The 21,292-nt window shown below is 38.6% G+C and overlaps 1 protein-coding gene across 1 annotated transcript in view; it reads left to right on the top strand.

The window, feature by feature from the left end:
- SNAPC1 (small nuclear RNA activating complex polypeptide 1) overlaps positions 1 to 20,314 on the top strand; it is a 32,752-nt gene extending 12,438 nt beyond the window's left edge. Inside the window, exons 5-10 of the mRNA XM_023231981.1 lie at positions 1,602 to 1,760; positions 3,518 to 3,586; positions 4,285 to 4,347; positions 8,007 to 8,157; positions 17,705 to 17,800; positions 19,790 to 20,314. Of these exons, the coding sequence (XP_023087749.1) occupies positions 1,602 to 1,760; positions 3,518 to 3,586; positions 4,285 to 4,347; positions 8,007 to 8,157; positions 17,705 to 17,800; positions 19,790 to 19,824 (573 nt within the window). The 3' untranslated portion in view covers positions 19,825 to 20,314. The remainder of the gene's footprint in view (positions 1 to 1,601; positions 1,761 to 3,517; positions 3,587 to 4,284; positions 4,348 to 8,006; positions 8,158 to 17,704; positions 17,801 to 19,789) is intronic.
- The last annotated feature ends 978 nt before the right edge of the window (positions 20,315 to 21,292 follow it).

Here is a 21,292-nt window from a genome sequence, read left to right as displayed (position 1 = left end):
CTCAGCCTCCTGAGTAGCTGGGATTACAGGCATGTGCCACCACACCCGGCTAACTTTGTATTTTTAGTAGAGATGGGGTTTCTCCTTGTTGGTCTGGCTGGTCTCGAACTCCTGACCTCAGGTGATCCGCCCTCCTCAGCCTCCTGAAGTGCTGGGATTATAGGCATGAGCCACTGTGCCTGGCCTAGTGTCTTATTTCTTGAACAGGTGTTGATTCTACCAAAATCTGGAAATGAATTGAGTAGTCTGAGTTAGGGATGACTCAGATGTTGTAATGTCCATCTGTGATGGAAGTGTCAGTAGTTCTCTCCTGATCTTAGAGCCAAGTCCCTATGCCAGGTTTTCTTAAGTCCACCTGTAGTATGCTGTCTTTTTCCTTACCCCACAGATCTGCCCATTTGGCTGGAGATTTTTGGAGGAAGAAGATCTAATAAATAATGCCACAAATGGTGTCATAAATCACCCTCTATTTCTTTCTTTTTTGAGATGGAGTCTTGCTCTCTTGCCCCCACTGGAGTGCAGTGGCAGTGCGATCTTGGCTCACTGCAACCTCTGCCTCCCGGGTTCAAGCAGTTCTCCTGCCTCAGCCTCCCAGGTAGCTGGGATTACAGGCACCCACCCCCACACCTGGCTAATTTTTGTGTTTTTAGTAGAGATGGGATTTCACCATGTTGGCCAGTCTGGTCTTGAACTCCTGACCTTGTGATCCTCCTGCCTTGGCCTCCCAAAGTGCTGGGATTATAGGCGTGAGCCACTGCACCCGGCCTACCCTCTATTTCTTTTAATCCTGAATCTTATCGCTGAAGTAATGGTGAAACTTATGGGAACACGCACATAGGTTTTGAGATTTCTGTGGCAGGTTGGATGAGAGTCGTTACATAGGAATTTCCAGCAGAGCATAAAGGACTATGTAAATATTATTTTCTTTTTTTTGAGACCGAGTCTTTCTCTGTCACCCAGGCTGGAGTGCGGTGGTGCGATCTCGGCTCACTGCAAGCTCTGCCTCCTGGGTTCACGCCATTCTCCTGCCTCAGCATCCCGAGTCACTGGGACTACTGGCGCCCACCACCACGCCCGGCCAATTTTTTGTATTTTTAGTAAAGATGGGGTTTCACCGTGTTAACCCTGATGGTCTCGATCTCCTGACCTTGTGATCAGCCCGCCTCGGCCTCCCAAAGTTCTGGTACTACAGGCGTGAGCCACCGTACCTGGACATAAATATTCTTGATGTGACAATATGATATAAAAATATCTCAGTTATCAGTAGCAATATTTAATGATACATCATGCTACAAATAATTATGATATTCTAGAATGGAATTGTGTGTTAACTGATTCGTCTTTCCCCAATGTCTTCCTATAAGTGTATCTTAGTTAATGTTTGTTGAGGTAAGTCAGTAAGTCCATACCTCTGGAATCCATACCTCTATGTTAATGAAGTTGCACTATTTTGTTTACATGATTATGTTATTTTCAATATACCGTAGCATGTTATTCCCTATCAACTGGAAGTCACTTTGGAAGGTGACTATTTTGTGTTGGTTTTGCCTTTTAGTTTCTCCTCAAAAAGTGAAATAAAGGACTCATCTTTTTGCTTTTAGGAAATGCTGAACGTTCATGATCATTATCAAAACATGAAACGTGTAATTTCGGTTGATAAGTCCAAGCCAGATAAAGCCCTCAGTTTGATAAAGGATGATTTTTTTGACAATATTAAGAACATAGTTTTGGAGCATCAGCAGTGGCACAAAGACAGAAAGGTATGCAATCACTTGTTTGGTGCCTCACCATTGTATTATATACGAATGATTATCCATGGATAATGATGTTGAGAGGCAGCCTAGTGTTAGAGGCTGTAATCCTGTGGAGCTAAGATTTAGAGGGCTTGGCTTTTCTAGTTCCACTTTGGCACTTATTAGGTATGTGATGTTATTTAACCTTACAGATGGAGTATATATGTATTTTCCTTTTTTGGGTAGAAGAGTAAATAGTCTTGTTATTTACTCTTTATTACAGTCTTTATAATTTGGCATTTTTCTAGGGGTTGCACACTCAGTCTTTGGGCTAAATCCTGCACACAGATGTGTTTTGTTTTGCATAGTGTTGATTCTAACATTGTTTAAAATTTTTGAGTTAATTACCAACTTTTAAGTACTTGTGGACCTCACCTAAAATTCTAGACTGGTAACACTGATTCCACTTTGCTGCATGACAGCAGACAGTGGGACCTGAGTGGTGGCTTTTCCTACTGTGATAGGGCAGGTGTTTCTCTGTTTACATATTGTCTACCTGGTGTAGTTTATCTTTTTGCAGGTCTCATCATCACAGATCTTCCACTTAGTTTATTTACAAAAGTATTGATGGTTTCACATTAACCTTTTCAGCTAGAGGAACTTTTTTACCCTGGAAACCTAAAGGCTAGCCTTGTGAAATTTACTTCTGAAACTATTACTCCATCTTATTTTAGTAAATCTAGGAAAACAATTTTTAAAAAGTAAGCAATTTCTGATTATTTACTGTGTGTCTTGATAATGTGCTGGTGTTTTCACAAATGCCACACAGATACTGTTATCTATATATCGTCTTTCAGAAAGATTTCTTGCTACCTTTTCACTTTCTGTTATATAAAGGAAGCTGGCTCACAACTTAATTTTAGAAAAGATAAACAAGGAAACAGATAAGAAGATGATAGTCTTGGGAAGAAGAAAATAACTTTATTCCTCTGCATTTATTTTAATGAGAGATAGCAAGTTTTAGAATGTTTGGATACTTTAAGTCCTATAAATAGGTTATGCAAATGACTTAGGCATTTAATGTAAAAAAATTGTTAGTATTCTTTATATGTACGTATATAGACAAGGTCTTCTTGCTCTTTCACCCTGGCTGGAATGCAGTGGCACGACTACAGCTCACTGCAGCCTTGACCTCCCAGGCTTAAGTGATCCACCCACCTCAGCTTTCTGAGTAGCTGAGTTTGCAGACATATGCCACCATGCCCAGCTAATTTTTTTTATTTGTTTGTAGAGACAGCGTCTTGCTATGTTGCCAGGGATAGAACCAGCTTAATTTTAAATTTTTCTGTAGAGATGGGGTCTTGCTATGTTGCCCAGGCTGGTTTGGAACTCCCGGCCTTAAGCGATCCCTCCACCTCAGCCTCCCAGAGTATTAGGATTACAGGATTAGCCACCATGCATAGCCAGTATTCTCTTTTAATAGATAAACTCTCTTCAGAGAGCATTACCACGAGCTCTGAAAACCTGAAGGAAAGGAGAATAAGCCTGTTTTCTTACTACCACATAGAGACTACCACATTAATTAGGAGGATTTAAGCATTTTATTGATGAATTGTAGAGCATTTTGAAACCTGTGATCTTAATGTTAGGTGGTATATAATGTGAATGATCTTTTAGTTTTTCATTTATTAAAAGTAATGATTTCTCACTGTTCTAAAATTGATTTGCAGTTAATTCAATTGTAAATTTGTGTGTGTGTGTATGTATCTTTTTTGCTCTTTTAGAATCCATCCTTAAAATCAAAAATTAATGATGGAGAAGAAAAAATGGAAGGAAATTCACAAGAAACAGAGGTCAGAAAACTTTGCAATTCATATTATGTGTGGCTGTGATTCTGTATACTAAGCATTGTGACCCATGGTCAGTATTATAAGAAATATAAGAGAAAATTCTGAATCATGGTTTTGTGAAAAGGTAGTTTGTTCTTTACTGGAAGCCTTGTGGAGGCCACATCAGGTGTAGGTTGGGAGAGAGGATGATAATAGTTTTCCACAGGGAAAAGAAAGCTCGACTGTGGAAGGTGCCCTCAGTTAATAAAGGATCAGGATCAGGCTTTTGTAATATATCTTTTCTCACTTGTCAGCCTTTCAACCAGTGTGGAGCCCAAGCCGTTACACTGTATACTGCTTCCTGCCTCCAGAGTTTTCATCCATCTTAGTGGATGAGACAAGGAGCCATACTTTGAGTATAGGCTGATGAGGAGGGAATAGCAGTTTAAGGCTCTGCCTGATCACCCAGGCTTTCACTCATATTGTCCTCCTTGAATCCTGAATGAAAATTATCTGTAGCTACGGGGGTAGTATTATGGCACCTGCTACATCTGTGAGAGAATATGATGTATGTTTACGTGTGTGTACCCAATATATGTTAGTTTCTTTCACCCTACCTTCTGTCTAAAATCTTATTTCTGATAATAAATACTTGGGTATTCAGTTTTTTCCCCTAATGTTTGTGTGTTTTAACTTTTTTTTCCTTCTTATTTTATATCCAGAGATGTGAAAGGGCAGAATCATTAGCGAAAATAAAATCAAAGGCCTTTTCAGTTGTCATTCAGGTGAGTTATTCTTTAATAAGGTAATTTGGAAATTGACTGCTTTTTAAATTATATTTCAATTTTTCATCAAAGTAGTGTACTTAGTTTTTAAAGTCGAATAATGCTAGAGAGATTGTATAGCACAACAGACCCCTTCTCTGCCACTTCCTAACCTTGAGAGGCAGCATCTTTGACTTATTTTCTTTTAGCAGTTTCTTCTAATATTTATCTGGAATTTTGATGCCATTTCCTTTATTGTCTTCCAGCTTCTAGTATTCCTGATTTTGGAAGGTTTTAGGGTTTTGCTTTGTCCCTGGAGTTCTGAAATTTCATTTAGTACATATAATGTAACTTGGTGTACATCTTTTTTGTTTATTGCCCATGGCACTCATGGTGACCTCCTTTTAATCTGATATCCTTCCGTTCTGAAGAAGTTTCTTTATTGTTTCTTCAATACAAATGTTCTTTGCTGCATCTTTTCTGTTCTTCAACTTTTCTTGTTTTTCTCTTCTATTTTCAGTCTCTGTCTCATTTTCTATTTTCAGGGAGATTTCTTAGGCTTTATCTTCTGAACCATTATATTGATTTAAAAAAATTTCCCCTGATATTTTTTCATTACCAATAATTTTTTTTGTTCTCTGAATGCTGCTTGTTTTGTTTTTTTAAAATGTATTTTTCTTTTTCACAGGATGCAATAACTTTTTCTCTTTAAGGATATTAACTACAGTTTTTTTTTATGGTTCCTCCCATTTCCTGTGAGTTCTTTTTTTTTCTATTTGTTTGAACTCTTTCACTTTGTTGGCTTTTTTTTTTTTTTTTTTTGAGATGGAGTTTTGCTCTTATTGCCTAGGCTGGAGTGCAATGGTGCAATTTTGGCTCCCCACAACCTCCGCCTCCCAGGTTCAAGTGATTCTCCTGCCTCAGCCTCTTGAGTAGCTGGGATCACAGGCATGTGTCACCATACCCGGCTAATTTTGTATTTTTAGTAGAGATGGGGTTTCTCCATGTTGGCCAGGCTGGTCTTGAACTCCCGACCTCAGGTGATCCACCTGCCTTGGCCTCCCAAAGTGCTGGGATTACAGGTGTGAGCCACTGCACCTGGCCCATTTTGTTTGTTGGCTTTTTAAAAATGATTGAAGAAGCTCAGGCGCGGTGGCTCACGCCTGTAATCCTAGCACTTTGGGAGGCTGAGGTGGGTGGATCATGAGGTCAGGAGATCGAGACCAGCCTGGCTAACTCAGTGAAACCCCGTCTCTACTGAAAATACAAAAAATTAGCTGGGCGTGGTGGCGGGCGCCTGTAGTCCCAGCTACTCGGGGAGGCTGAGACAGGAGAATGGCATGAACCCGGGAGGCGGAGCTTGCAGTGAGCTTGCAGTGAGCGCCACTGCTCTCCAGCCTGGGCAACAGAGCGAGACTCCGTCTCAAAAAAAAAACATATGATTGAAGATCCTCAGATGTCTTTTCATATTTAAGGGTGGTCAAGAGGAGATCAAGAGCTTATCTAACCTCTAGATTTCTTTGTCTTGGATCTAGTTATTTAAAGAACAATCTTTCACTCCCTTGTCTGGGGAGGAGGGTGGGCAATAAGCCCAGCTGCCAGTGTTTTGGGAGCCTACAGAGAGAATCAGACATGAAGCTCACCATTCCTTATGCAGGTTTCACTCAGCCCGTCTATTTTCAGTAAGAGTCCTCATCTCCTTCCTCACCTACACCAGTTTCCTTTGAGCCCACAGCCTTTCTTGTTTAGCCTCTTCAGAGAGCAGCAGGCCTTCTGTTTTGTATAGGAGAAGGTCAGTTGCCTAGCTCTGAGGTTGAGGAACGAGACACTATTCTCTATAGATTTTCAATGCACCTGCCTGTTTTTTCAGTCCCACCTCAGCCTTCCAAAGTGCTAGGATTACAGACGTGAGCCACTGCACCCAGCCCTTTGCCGATTTTTTAATGAGGTGGTTTTTTTGTTTGTTGAATTGTTTAGTTTTCTTATAGATTCTGAATATTAGACCTTCGTTGAATGCCAAATTTGTGACTATTTTTTCCCATTCTATAGGTTGTCTGTTTACTCTGTTGTTTCTTTTGTTTTACAGAAGCTCTGTAGTTTAATTAGGTCTCACTTATCAATTTTTGTTATCAACTTTGTCAAACATCAGGTGGTTGTAGGTGTGTGGCTTTATTTCTGAGTTCTCTGTCCTGTTCCATTGGTCTGTGTGTCTGTTTTTGTACCATTACAATGCTGTTTTGGTTACTGTAGTGTATCTGTGGTTTCTGCATCTATGGATTCAACCAATTGTGGATTGAAAATATTTGAAAAACAAAATGCATCTGTACCAAATATGGACACACTTTTTTCCTTGCCGTTATATTCCCTGAATAATATGACAATCACTTACATAATATTAGGTGTTATAAGTAATCTAGAGATGATTGAAAGTATATGGGAGGAAGTGCATAGGTTATAATGCAAATACTACACAATTTTATATCAGGAATTTGAGCATCTCTGGATTTTGGTATCCGAAGGAAGTTCTGGAACTAATCCTCCATGGATACTGAGAGACAGCTATGTGTGGTTGCTTTTTAAGAGTTGTTGGTTGGGCGCGGTGGCTCACGCCTGTAATCCCAGCACTTTGGGAGGCCAAAGTGGGATGATCACGAGGTCAGGAGATTGAGACCATCCTGGCCAACACGGTGAAACTCTGTCTCTACTAAAAATACAAAAAATTAGCCTGGCATGGTGATGGGTACCTGTAGTCCCAGCTACTCGGGAGGCTGAGGCGGGAGAATGGCATGAACCCAGGAGGTGGAGGTTGCAGTGAGCTGAGATCGTGCCACTGCACTCCAGCCTGGGCTACAGAGCAAGACTCCATCTCAAAAATAAAAAATAAAAATAAAAAAAAGAAAAGAAAAAAGAATTGTTAATACTTTTATTGCATATACAACATTAACCGAAAATTCTTTGCTTAAGCAAGTAAGGGAATTCACCTACTGATGTAACAAAACAAATCCATAGCCAGGATTGGCTAAAGATATCTGTGTCTCAGATAAAGATATCATTAAGACTGGCCCTCCATTTTCACTGCCGTCAAGTGCTATTTTCCTGACAGCTTCAGCCTTGCATGTTCCCAGTTTTAGCTTCCAAGGCGAGAAAGAATCTTTCCTTCCTAATAGTTAAACAATTCCAAAATAGCATTTCATTAGCCATGATACATACCACATACCCCGCCTACTTGCCTCCCCACTCCCAACAAATGACCCTGGCCATGGGGATGTTAAACTCATTGTAGCCAGATCTGGGCCACATGGCCAAACCTGGAGCCAAGCGTGAAGTACTTCTACTTGGAACACATGGTAGTGCCTACGGGAAGTAAATTTATTAGAAGATGCCTCTATACCTTTGTTGCCCAACCATGCCAGATAATAGAACAACTTCATTTTAAGCCCATGTGAGCAGATAGTGATGACAGCTGCAGGAAACTTCATGTTATAAAAAGAATAGACTATTTACATGACACAAGTAGTTATATTATAGTAAACCAGCCAGGGGTAATAGTAAAGTACTTTATGACAGATATTTCTGTAAATCTTTCCTTATCTTTGATTGTACATTTTGTCTTCCTCTGAATTACCTATGATTTGTATTCGTTTTATAATTTATTGGTTCATTGGATTGTAACTCTTAAGGCATCCAAATCAAGAAGGCATCGTCAAGTCAAACTTGACTCTTCTGACTGTGATTCTGCATCTGGTCAAGGGCAAGTCAAAGCAACTAGGAAAAAAGAGAAGAAAGAAAGATTGAAACCAGCAGGAAGGAAGATGTCTTTCAGAAACAAAGGTAATTTTTTAAAGTCTTACTAAGATTCAACAAAGGAGAATGGGTTTTATTTACAGCTTTGCCTCATCTTTATTTCGTTGTTAAGAAGGATTAGATACTTGTTTGAGAACATTTTTGTGAGATTTAATATTAAAAATAAATGGTTAGATTCTTGGAAACTTATTGCTTGAAAGGGACCCTAGGAATCATATCAAATGTATCATTTTATAGGTGATGAAATTTTGACCTGGCCGGGTGCTGTGGCTCATGCCTGTAATCCCAGCACTTTGGGAGGCCTAGGTGGGCGGATCACTTGAGGTCAGGAGTTCGAGTCCAGCCTAGCCAACATGGTGAAACCCCGTCTCTACTAAAAATATAAAAGCTGGGCATGGTAGTGCATGCCTGTAATCCCAGCTACTTGGGAGGCTGAGGCATGAGAATTGCTTGAACCTGGAAGGTGGAGGTTGCAGTGAGCTGAGATCATGCACTTCAGTCCAGCGTAGTTGACAGAGCAAGACTGTCTCAAAACAAAACAAAAAACAAAAAGAAAGAAATTTAGGCCTATACAGATTAAATAACTTGTCTAAAGTGATATATCAATTAATAGCTAGATAGTTATGAAATCCAGTGCTTTTTTTTTTTTTTTTTTTTTTTTTAGATGCAGTTTTGCTCTTGTTGCCCAGGCAGGAGTGCAATGGCACGATCTCAGCTCATTGCAACCACCGCCTCCCGGGTTCAAGCGATTTTGCTCTCTCAGCCTCCCAAGTAGCTGAGACTACAGGCATCCACCACCACACCTGGGTAATTTTTTTTTTTTTTTGTATTTTTAGTAGAGACGGTGTTTCACTATGTTGGCCAGGCTAGTCTTGAACTCCTGATCTCGTGATTCACCGGCCTTGACCTCCCAAAGTGTTGGGATTATAAGCGTGAGCCCCTGCACCCGGCAATAGTTTGTTTTTTTAAAAAATTGTATGAATAATGTATATGTACCCTACATAAATTTGGAATTTGATTAACAGGTTTAGTTGGGGTGAGAAAAAGAGCATTAGAAACGTTAGTAAATATTTAATACTAATACGAAATTCACTCCTAACTCCTGCAGGAATATATGCAGATAAGTTAACAGCCTTTTAGCATTTTTTCCCCCTATATTGAAGCAGTGGAAGGAGAATTGAAGTTAAATACCTTTAATATGTCCCAGATATGATTAAGTCCTATAACAGTAGCTTGAAGTGCACTGAGAAGTCAGAGGAGATACCATATTTGTTAAGTATGATCGAGAAATAGTTCAAAAGGAAATTTTTCTGCTCCCGTTCACAATGCTGAAGGATATTGTGGAGAAAATTGTTAGACTAAACTCATGAATATTACTGAAAAAATCCTAAGGCATATGTATCAAAAATAATCCTAGACACAAAAACACCTTAACTGAGTACACTTATTTCAGGATGCATTCAGAATCTATTAATATGATTTACTACATCAATAGGTTAAAGGGGAAAATGTGAATTTATTTTAATAGTTACCAAAGAAGACATTTGATAATATCCAGCATCCACTCTTGATTAAAAAAAAAAAATCTTCTAGATCAAGGAGTCAGCAAACTGTTTCTGTAAAGGACCAGGTAGTAAATATTTTAGGTTTTGTGGGCCATGTTTCTGTCACAACTACTCAGCTCTGCCATTGTAATGTGAAAGTAGCTATAGATAATACCAAAACACCTGAGTGTGGTTGTAGTCCAGTAAAACTGTATAAAAGCAGGTGGTGGGTCACATTTGGTCCTGGGGTTTGTTAACTCCTGCCCCTGCCCTAGATAAAATAGAAGATTATTTCTTTAATCTTAAAAGTGTGTGTGTGCACGCATGTATTAGATTATAAGTTGCCTCATGTTCAATGGTAATATGCAAGAAGTATCACAGTTTTATTTAACGTTGCTCTTAAAGAGCTAGTCAGTGTAATCAGACAGGAGAGTGAAGGGAGATACGACATCAGAAAGAGAGCCTAGAAAATTATCATGATTTGTGAATGATTTTATGCCTAAAAATATTCTAAAGAGAATTTGCTGAAAAATAGGAACAAAAATTTAGGGAGGTAAGGATTACCACTGTAGACCTTACAAAGATTCAAAGGTGACCAAGGCAAAATTATAAATAATTTTATGCCAGTAAGTTAGATAGCTTAAATAAAATGGATAAATTTATTAAGAGACACAAGTTTCCAGGCCGGGTGCCGTGGCTCATGCTTGTAATCACAGCACTTTGGGAGGCTGAGGCAGGTGGATCACCTGAGGTCCGGAGTTCGAGACCAGCCTGGCCAACATGGAGAAACCCCGTCTCTGCTGAAAATACAAAATTAGCCAGGCTTGGTGGCGCATGCCTGTAATCCCAGCTACTCGGGCGACTGAGGCAGAAGAATCACTTGAACCTGGGAGGTGGAGGTTGCGGTGAGCCCAGATCGTGCCTTTACACTCCATCCTGGGCAACAACAGCAAGACTCTTTGTCTCAAAAAAAAAGAGACACAGGTTTCTGAAACTGACGCTGACGGAAGAAATCTGAATAGGCATGTTTACTGAGACCCCAAAATATCTGAGACAGGTCTCAGTCGATTTAGAAAGTTTATTTTGCCCGGGTTAAGGATGTGCCTATGATACAACCTCAGGAAGTCCTGAGGCGTGCGCCCAATGTGGTCGGGTTACGGTTTGCTTTTATAAATTTTAGGGAGACATGACACATCAATCAGTATGTGTAAGTTGTACATTGGTTTGGTCTGTTAAGGCAACAAGTGGGTACTTCCAGGTTAGAAGTAGGTAAGACAAAAAGTTGCATTGCATTTTTTGAGTCTTTGATGGCCTTCCACCTAATACGAATAATACGCAATTTACTCTGGCTCAATGAATGTGCATTTTCACATGAGCAATAGGGGAGAGTGAAGGGGTGGCCTGCCCCTCCACACCTGTGGGTGCTTCTGGTTAGGTGGGACCAGAGACTTGAGAAAAGAAATAAAGACACAGAGACAAGGTATAGAGAAAGAAAAGCGGGGCCCAGGGGGCCAGTGCTGTGCTTTCAGAGGACCCACACTGGCACCGGCCTCTGAGTTCCCTTAGTATTTATTGATAATTATCTTTACCATCTAAAAGATAAAGGAGTGGCTAGAAAATAGGATCATTGTAGGGAGGAAATCAGCAGTAAGACATAAGAACAAAAATCCCTGTAACATGAATAAGTTCAAAGGAAAATGCTGTGCCTTGAGATGCATATGCGGCATCTTCATAAACCTTTTAGCAGTATTGCTCCAGCAAGCCCCACCTCATTCCTAAAGGCGGTGTCTCCTTGCTCAGTAAACAAAGCACACAATGGGTTTTACACCGAGATGTTCCATTGCCCAGGGACGGGCAGGATTTTTAACCAGCAAGCTGCCTTCAGGTACTTGTTTAACAAAGACACATCCTGCACAGCCCAATATCCATTAAACCTTGAGTCACCACACCACATGTCTCTTGCAAGGACAAAGTTGGGGGTAGGGTCACAGATTAACAGCATTTCAAATACCGAACTAAATGGAGTCTCTTATGTCTACTTCCTTCTATATAGACACAGTCACAGGCTGATCTCTCTTTTCCCCACAGAGAGGAACCAATCAGATATGGATTTGTCTTCGGTGAGCCTCTAAGCAGTTCCTAGCTTGACTTTTCCCTTTAGCTTAGTGATTTTGGGGTCCTAAGATTTATTTTCCTCTCACACTGCTAAGAAATTAAATTCTCAGGCTTCTCTGGAAATTTTAGCAAACATTTAAGAAAGGAGTGATCTAGATCTAGATTCTTTCAGAAAATACAAGAGGGAATACTTTGCAGCTTATTGACGTTGCAAGAAAGAACTAAAGACCAATATCCCTTATCTTATCCAAAAAAAAAAAATTCAAAATGGATTATGGACCTAAATTTGAAACCTAAATTATAAAACTTGTGAAAAAATATGTAGGAGAAAAATGTTTGTGTTCTTGGGTTGGGCAAGATTTTTAAATACTACATGACACAAAAAAACACAAGCAAATCATGAAACAAAAAAATTGATAAATTGGCATTCTCAAAGTTACAATTTTTGTCTTCAGAAGATACTGTTAAGAAGATGAGAAGATAAGCCATAGACTGGGAGAAAATTTTTGCCAACTACTACCCTGATTAAAGGTCCTGTATCCAAACTAGTAATATATAAAGAAGTCTAACTCAATAAATATATAGTCCACCCAATGAAGAAATGGCTGAAACATTTCACCAAAGAAAATATATGGATGGCAAATAAGCATATGAAAAGATGCTCTGCATGTTTAGTTATTAGAGAAATGTAAATTAAAACCACAGTGACATTCCACTAAACCCTGAATGGCAGCAACAAAAAGACCCCACAAAACAAAACAAAAATTGTAATGAAAAAAGCTGTTGATGATTTGAAACAAGTGGAACCTGCATACTTTTCTGGTGTGAATCCAGAATAGTGTGGTTACTTTGGAAAACGCAATAGTTTTTAAAAGGTAAACATGTACTTATCATGTGACCCAGAAATACTATTCCTTGGTATTTATACAAGAGAAATGAATACTTAATGTTCACACAGAAATGTGTATGCAAAAGTTTATGTGGCTTTATTCATAATTGCAAGAACTGCAAACAGCTTAAAAATCCTTCCACTGCTGATTGGATAAACTGGCATATCCATACAATGAAATACAATCCAGCAATAAAAGAGCTATCATACATGTAATAACATAGATGAACCTGAATTCAGTGTGCTCTGTGAAAGAAGACAGATACAAAAGGCTATATACTCTATGATTCTATTTATATGACATTCTGGAAAAGGCAAATCTGTAGGGACAGAAAACATATATTTGGTTGCTAGGGACTTAGGGGTAGGGGAAGGTGTTGAATGCAAAGGGGCACAGAGAAATTTTTGGGGTGATGGAAATCTGTATTTTCATTGCAGTGGTAGATTCCACAACCATGCATTTGTCCAAACTGCTCTGTACAGCAAAAATGGATGAATTTTATTGTATGTTAATAATACTTCAATAAACCTGACTGATGGCCAAACATGAGCAAAAAGAGAGGACATAAGGAAAAGATTGTTTAGTTTGGTTATATTTCAAAAATTAACTTCTGGTAGATTAAAATGTTTTTTATTCGGAAAAGAAAATGTTCAGCTGAATTAAATTTAAAGGAGTTTAATTGAGCAATGAACTATTGGGAGTATCACACAGCCCCCAGAATCACAGCAAATTCAGAGACTCCAGTGCAGCCACGTGGTGGAAGATTTATAGCCAACAAAAGGGAAATGAGGTACAGAAATTGGAAGTGAGATACAGAACAGCTGGATTGGTTATGGCTTGGCATTTGCCTTATTTGAACACAGTTTGAAGACTCAGCAGCGTATGAATGGTTGAAGTACCGCCGCTGGGATTCGCCGAGACAGCTGTTGTTCAGGCATATACTGCTAAATTGGGTTTTCAATCTTTTCTACCTGTTAAGCTAGATTGCAGTTTGTCCATAAGGACTCAAATATAGAAGTATGGAGTCCTTCTCAGGCCATATTTAGTTCACTTTAACAGAAGTACCAAAGATATTTAGGTTTAGAAACTCTCACAAGCACTTTTTATCAACAGCCTTCATATAGGCATAGCAACGTGATAAGCTGGCCAAGCTGCTTTCTTGAAGACCTGAAAAAAATGTTTTTAATGTGGTTGAGGAACAAAGGAGGAACAAGAGCAAAATAGGAAAAGAAAGAGTAGTTTCTCATTAATCAAAAGTTCATTTCCATACAGTGAAAAGGTATTTTTGATTTTGTAGTTTTTCAAAAAGAGGAGCCTCAGTTCCATAAAAGGCAAAAGATCTTACAAATCCATTTGCACATATGATACTTTTAAAATTTCTAATTTTTACAAAAGCTCTTATAAATGAATAAGAAAAGGGCCACCACCCAGTAGAAAAATAGCTTAGGATATGAACAGGCAATCACAAATGCAGGCAGAAAATCAATGCATATAGGAAATAATTGAATTTCATCTATAATTAAAGATATATAAATTAAAACATAGTTTTTATATTATTTGATCAGCAAAGATTAAAGGTAATACCCATTGATGGTGAAAGTGTGAGAAAATACAATCTCAGTTTAAGTGGGAGAGTAAATTGGCACATTCTTTTCATAGAGCAATTTAGAATCATGTCAAAATTTTAAATGTACATGCCTTTTAGAATTGCTAGGAATTTATTCTGTACAAATCATAAATATAAAAGGAAATTCATTGCAGGATTATTTGAAATGGCAAACTGTAAACAACTCAAATGTATAATGGGTAAATAAAATTCTTGTCAGTCCATACAAAGAAATACTTTGCAGTTACTAAAAAGTTAGGGATGCTGGGCACGGTGGCTAACGCCTGTAGTCCCAGCACTTTGGGAGGCTGAGGCAGGCGGATCACAAGTTCAGGAGTTCAAGACCAGCCTGGCCAATATGGTGAAACCCCGCCTCTACTAAAAATACAAAAATTAGCTGGGTGTGGTGGCAGGCGCCTATAGTCCCAGCTGCTTGCGAGTCTGAGGCAGGAGAATCGCTTGAACCCAGGAGGCGGAGGTTGCAGTGAGCTGAGATCATGCCACTGCTCTGCAGCCTGGGTGACAGGGCAAGACTCCGTCTCAAAAAAAAAAAAAAAAAAAGAAGCTAGGGAAAGCCGTATATTATGAAAGTATATCCAGAATATATCAATTAAAAATAAAATACAACATGATAACATTTCTTAGTGAAAAGGCTTTTTAAAAAAGAGTATGATCTCATTTCTATTAATCAAAAATATATATATACACATACACACATGAACATAATATATAGCACTGAAGAAATCTAGACATGTATGAAATACTACCAGTGGTTAATTTTCAAGAATGGTATAATGAGAAACTATCCATAAATTTCTGTAATGTTTGGATTTTATATAACCGTGTGTTACTTTAGTAATCAGTAGAAATCTGAAGACGTTTTTACAAATAAGGTAAACATAATTCCATAGACTCAGACAAGTAGAGGGGCTGGTGTGAAAAAGGCAAAGTAGCTGGGAAGTATAGAGCGAGGGGTCCATTTAGACTAGATTGTAAAGGGTGTGTTGGGGAGTTAACTGTTAAGAATGCTGGAAAAATAGATTGAGGATTGTATTGTGACCAGGCCTTAAATGTGGAATCAAGAAGTTTACACTTCAGTTGGTAGGCAGAGGGGGAGTCAACTGAAACTTTTGAGCAAGAAAGTGGCATGCCCAAAGTTTTCCTTGAAGAAAATCAGTCTGGGAGTAGAATGGTAGGTAGCTGGGAACAAACTGAAAATAGGAACACTAAGTAGAAGGCTGTTGCAGTAGTTCAGATTTAGGAGTGACAAGCATGTGCCACATGGTTGTAGGAATTAGAGAAGCAAGGCTAACAGACATAAGAGCCAAATACGGAGGCTGGTGGAGAGGGGTGAGACAAGAATGCTTAATGTCTGAGCACCTGGGAGGATATTCATGTCCTTAATGTTGGAGAAATATGATGACATGATAAAGATTTCATTGGGGGGAGAATTCGCTCCAGTCTGCCTTTCCAGACTTAATATCTGTAATAATTGCTTGATGCATAAATGAGTGCTCAGTATATTTATGGAATTTATTTAAGCTTATGTTATTTAAGCTTCAATTATGTGCTCACTATTCTTCGAATATAACATGCATGTTGATAGGACATCAGTAATATCAGTGCTATGATGGATGAAGATGATAGCAACTACTATTTATGTAACACTTTTTTTGAGATAGAATCTTGCTCTGTCACCCAGGCTGGAGTGCAGTGGCACGATAATGGCACGATCTTGGCTCACTGCAACCTCCACCTCCTGGGTTCAAGCGATTCTCCTGTCTCAACCTCCCCAGTATCTGGGATTACAGGCGCTCGCCACTATGCCTGGCTAATTTTTGTATTTTTAGTAGAAACAGGGTTTCATCATGTTGGCCAGGATGGTCTTGAAGTCCTGACCTCATGATCTACCCACCTCGGCCTCCTGAAGTGCTGGGATTACAGGCGAGAGCCACCACGCCCAGCCAAAATTTACTTTTTAAAAATTTAATTATTTTTGGCTATTTTCTCAAATATATTGCATTCTCTTTTATATGTTTCCTTTGTTCTACATTTATCATTTTTGTAATTATAAGTATATTAAAGTAAAATATATTTTATGCTCTTATTTTCTGTAACACTGCATCCTTAACATGATTTAATTTTCTTTTGACAAGTCATGGTCACCATCACGAGGATTATGTTACTGGGTTTTATAATGTAATGATTCTCTCAAGAAAGAAGCCAGATGCGGTTGCTCATGCCTGTAATCCCAGCAGTTTGAGAGGTTGAGGCAGGTGGATCACTTGAGGTCAGGAGTTTGAAACCAGCCTGCCCAATGTGGTGGCATGCACCTGTAGTCCCACCTATTCAATAGGCTGAGGCACGAGAATCATTTAAGCCTGGGAGGCGGAGGTTGCAGTGAGCTGAGATTGTACCACTGTACTCCAGCCTGGGCTACAGAGAGAGACTGTCTCCAAAAAAAAAAAAAAAAATTAGCTTAGGTGTGGGGCAGTTTGTACTAAATGGCTTCATGCCACAGTGCTTTGTTCTTATGTTTCTCTTTTTTTAAAAAAAAATAGTGTATCTGTTACACTTATTGTAGTGAACATCTTTCTGTTCTCAGTGTGCAGGCTCAGGAGGCAGAGGCAGGAGAATTACTTGAACCCAGGAGCCGGAGGTTGCAATGAGCTGAGATTGCGCCACTGTGCTGCAGCCTGGGTGACAGAGTGAGACTCCGTAAAAAACAAAAAAAGAAAGCAAGATATAACATATCAAATGATAAAAGTGTTGGGCGAAGAAAAACAGCATAAAAATAGTCACTGTTTATGGGGGTTGCTTTTGGGACATGGAAGTTGTGTGCTAAATGGTACTTGATATGACAGTGGTATCTGATACATTTGGTTGGGATATTTCTTCAGGTAACAGAAGGTTGATGTAGAGAACCTCTATTGTTTTTGAAAATGGAAAGTCAGTCGCAAATTATGACTAGAGAAATATATCTTGTAGAGCATATGTGGTGAGAAAAGAAAGTATGTTCACATCCAAAAGTAAGGTTGTTAAACTCAAAAACTACATTTGTAATTAATTTAATAAAGTTGAAGTAACATATGTGATTATTCTTTGATGGCTGCAAATATAACCCCTGTTGTGTGTGATAAAGATTAAATATGGTATTTGTGTTTGGCTAATTTTGTTTATTCCTTTTTTCTGTTTTACCTAGTGGAAGAATTAGAGACTACTTTCAAAGTATAAATAAAATATGTTAGTACTTGAAAAAATATAGGTATTCTAGAATGCGTATTTCTGCTTACCATTACAGTTTCAGTTTTTACATGTCTAATTTTTATGCTGTAATAATGACATTTTTTGTAAAATGTTTTCTCAAAAATTATAATATTCTTTGCTTTCATATAAAATCATTTTCTAAATATTTCTAGGTAACGTGCAGAATATACACAAGGAAGATAAACCTTTAAGTCTGAGTATGCCTGTAATTACAGAAGAAGAAGAGAATGAAAGTTTGAGTGGAACAGGTACAGATAAAATTTCGTCAAACTAGTGAAGTAAACTAACTTACATTCGTAGAGCATCAAGGTTTAAAACGCTTGAGGAACATGACAGTTTGCTGTGTGTTCCTGTGATCCTTTCATCTTTGGCCCATTAGAGAATTTCAGTATTAGTCATATCATTACTGACATCTCAGAGTCAAAGATAACACAGTAAATGATGGTGTGCATATCCATTAGGTATCCTATCAGTTTCATCTTTGTAGAGATGTCTCTCTCAGACCTCTGGTCTGCTTTCATCTGGACATTGTTTCAGTGCTGCTAATCCTGACTGCTGCTCTCTTCCAGGAATTTGTTTTCTTTATTTTTTTTCATGAGACAGGGTCTTGCTGGGTTGCCCGGGCTGGCGTACGGTGATGCGATCACAGTGACTTACTACAGCTTCAACCTCCCCGGCTCAGGCTGTCCTCCCCTCCCGCCTCAGCCTCTTGAGTCACTGGGACTGAAGGCACATGTCCCAATGTCTGGCTAATTTTTGTATTTTTTGTAGAGACAGGGTCGCACTGTGTTGCCTAGGCTCGTCTCAAACTCCTGGGCTCAAGTGATCCACTTGCCTCGGCCTTCCAAAGTGCTGGGATTACAGGCATGAGCCACCGTGCCTGGCTTAGGAATTTGTTTTCATCTAATTTGGTTTTTTTACTTGTCTTTTCTCTTTCTGCCATTTCCCTTTTCTTTTTCACTGGTGGGGAGTATTTCTTTTCTTTTTTTTTTGAGACAGCCTTGCTTTGTTACCCAGGCACGAGTGCAATGGTGTGATCTCAGCTCACTGCAAACACCGTCTCCCGGGTTCAAGCAATTCTCCTGCCTCAGCCTCCCAAGTAGCTGGGATTACAGGCGCCCACCATCATGCCTGGCTCATTTTTGTATTTTTGTAGAGACGGGATTTCACCACGTTGGCCAGGCTGGTCTTGAACTCCTGACCTTAAGTGATCCGCTTGCCTTGGCTTCCCAAAGTCCTGGGATTACAGGCGTGAGCCACCGCGCCTGGCCAGAATATTTCTTTTTGCCACATCTTTTATAATTTTCATGTTTTTATGTTTTCTATTGCTTTCTTTGCTTTTAATGATCAGTAACCTTTAGGTTCGTGCTGTTTGTAGATGGACAATTATTTGAGTGTTCGTCCTGGCATCTCCTGTGGTAGCCAGAATGATGTATGGTAGTAGTGTTTTGGGTTACATTTCTAGGTTTAATTGAAATGAAATTGAAATCTTAGTCATTTTCTTCTTCTTAGTACTGGCCTAAATACCTTTGAGATCTAGCACCCTGGATTCATATAATTATAGGGAGGGTGTACCCATATGAAACAACTTCACAGTAACTTATTATTAATTAGGATTTAGAATGGCTAAGGGCCACTATCTTAATAGATTGATATTGCAATAAGATTGAGATCTTACTATCTCAATGGATATAGTATTTTTTATTGTTGTTATGTGTGTGTTTTTTTTTTTTGAGATGAGTCTCGCTCTGTCATCCAGGCTGGAGTGCCGAGGCATGATCTTGGCTTACTGCAACCTCCACCTCCTGGGTTCAAGCAATTCTGCCTCAGCCTCCTGAGTAGCTGGGACTACAGGTGCCCGCCACCACGCCCGGCTAATTTTTTGTATTTTTTTTAGTAAAGATGGGGTTTCACCGTGTTAGCCAGGAAGGTCTCGATCCCCTGACCTCATGATTTGCTCACCTCAGCCCCTCAAAGTGCTGGGATTACAGGCATGAGCCACCGCTCCTGGCTGATAGTATGTTTTAAACTGCTATATCATTTTGAAGAAAAAATTCTTGAATATGTCAGGTTTAAGATTTTTTTGTTGTGTCTTTGCTGTGAGGGCATCCTTACTGTGTTGTACCAGTTAGACAGCTATGTAGTTTAAATGTATGTTATCAATTAGGTATTATCATTTAAGTGTCAAGTTTTTTTTTTTTTCCGATCTGACTGACTTTTGAACTTTATGTCTTTAGAGTTCACTGCATCCAAGAAGAAGAGAAAACACTGAACAAAGAGCCTGGTGTAGTTTTTAATTTTGAGTTTTCTGACAGAAGAAAAGATTGATATTTTGTGTATTGAACAGGAAGACTGCCAGTATTAAAAATAATCCTTCTGGGAAACTGTAGATTATTTCTTGGAAATTGCAATATACAGTTCTAGAATAAAAGTACACAAAATTAGAATAAGAATTCTTTAACATTTCCTTTAATGATATGCATAAATGGAGATAAAACTTGTATTTAGTATGTAATATAAAAAATTCTGTTATTTGCAGATTGTTACTATTTCCTGTAACGTTTTGTGATACTATACTGTCCGAATACAGTCTGGTAATAATACTATTCTATTTTATTTAAAATATGTTTTATTGAAATATTAATTTTTATTACATGCAAATAACTAATCATTTTGTATCTACAGTCTGATAATGGATTTTTTTATTTTGTGTATTCAATTTTGTATATTGTTAGGTGCAATAAAGTTTTTGCCTTGTTTTATTTTTTAATACATAAAACTTACATTCTCATAACGTGATTAATAGGAAGTTCACAATGTATTTTCTAGTTCTACAGTTAAATATTATTTAGTGCTTGTTTTAAAGCTCCCTTTGGTCTAATGTATGTTTATGTGTATGTTTGTGTATGTGTAAATATGTATATGTATGTGTGTCCATATTTATATATATGACTAGTCAATAAATTTATGTGTCTATATTTATATATATGACTAGTCAATAAATTGTGTAAGTACTTGAATACTAGTTTAAGTATTAGTATTAAATACTAATTTAAGTACTAACTTAAGTACTTAAATACTAATGTATTAAGTATTTAAGTACTTTACTTTCTAATAAAATTTTTAAGAATAATAATGTAAATTTCAGAATGTGTCTCTGGTACAGAATCATTGATAGTCACAGAAAAAAAAATCTGTAGCTTCATGAATATGTCTGTCTGTTAATTTCTTGTTCCAGACATTTTAGTAGAGATTGTTTGAACCATGTTGTTTGAATTGCTGCCAATAGCAGACCATCTCCCTATCGTGTTGTTGGCTCAGCCGTTTTTTTTTTTTTTCCCCCTTAATAGAGATGGAGTATTGCTGTGCTGCTCAGGCTGGTCTTGAACTCCTGGGCTCAAGCGATCCTCCTGCCTCAGCCTCCCAAAGTACTAGGATTATAGGTGTGACCTACTGTACCCAGTCTTAACCTGTTTCACAGTTGATTATACTTCATGCTGTTTTCCAGCATGAAGTGTAATTAAGGGATTTGTTAAGGTAACCCTTAATTAAGGTATTATTAAGGAATTTAGAGTTTGGGTTGCACACCTGTAATCCCAGCACTTTGGGAGGCTGAGGCGGGCAGATCACGACGTCAGTGAAACCCCGTCTCTAATAAAAATACAAAAAATTAGCCGAGCATGGTGGTGGGCGCCTGTAGTCCCAGCTACTCGGGAGGCTGAGGCAGGAGAATGGTGTGA

This window comes from Piliocolobus tephrosceles, chromosome 6 (assembly GCF_002776525.5).
Source record: "Piliocolobus tephrosceles isolate RC106 chromosome 6, ASM277652v3, whole genome shotgun sequence".
NCBI classification, from domain to species: domain Eukaryota; kingdom Metazoa; phylum Chordata; class Mammalia; order Primates; family Cercopithecidae; genus Piliocolobus; species Piliocolobus tephrosceles.
The sequence above is the reverse complement of the archived record's forward strand: the minus strand, read 5'-3'. Positions and strand labels throughout refer to the sequence as shown.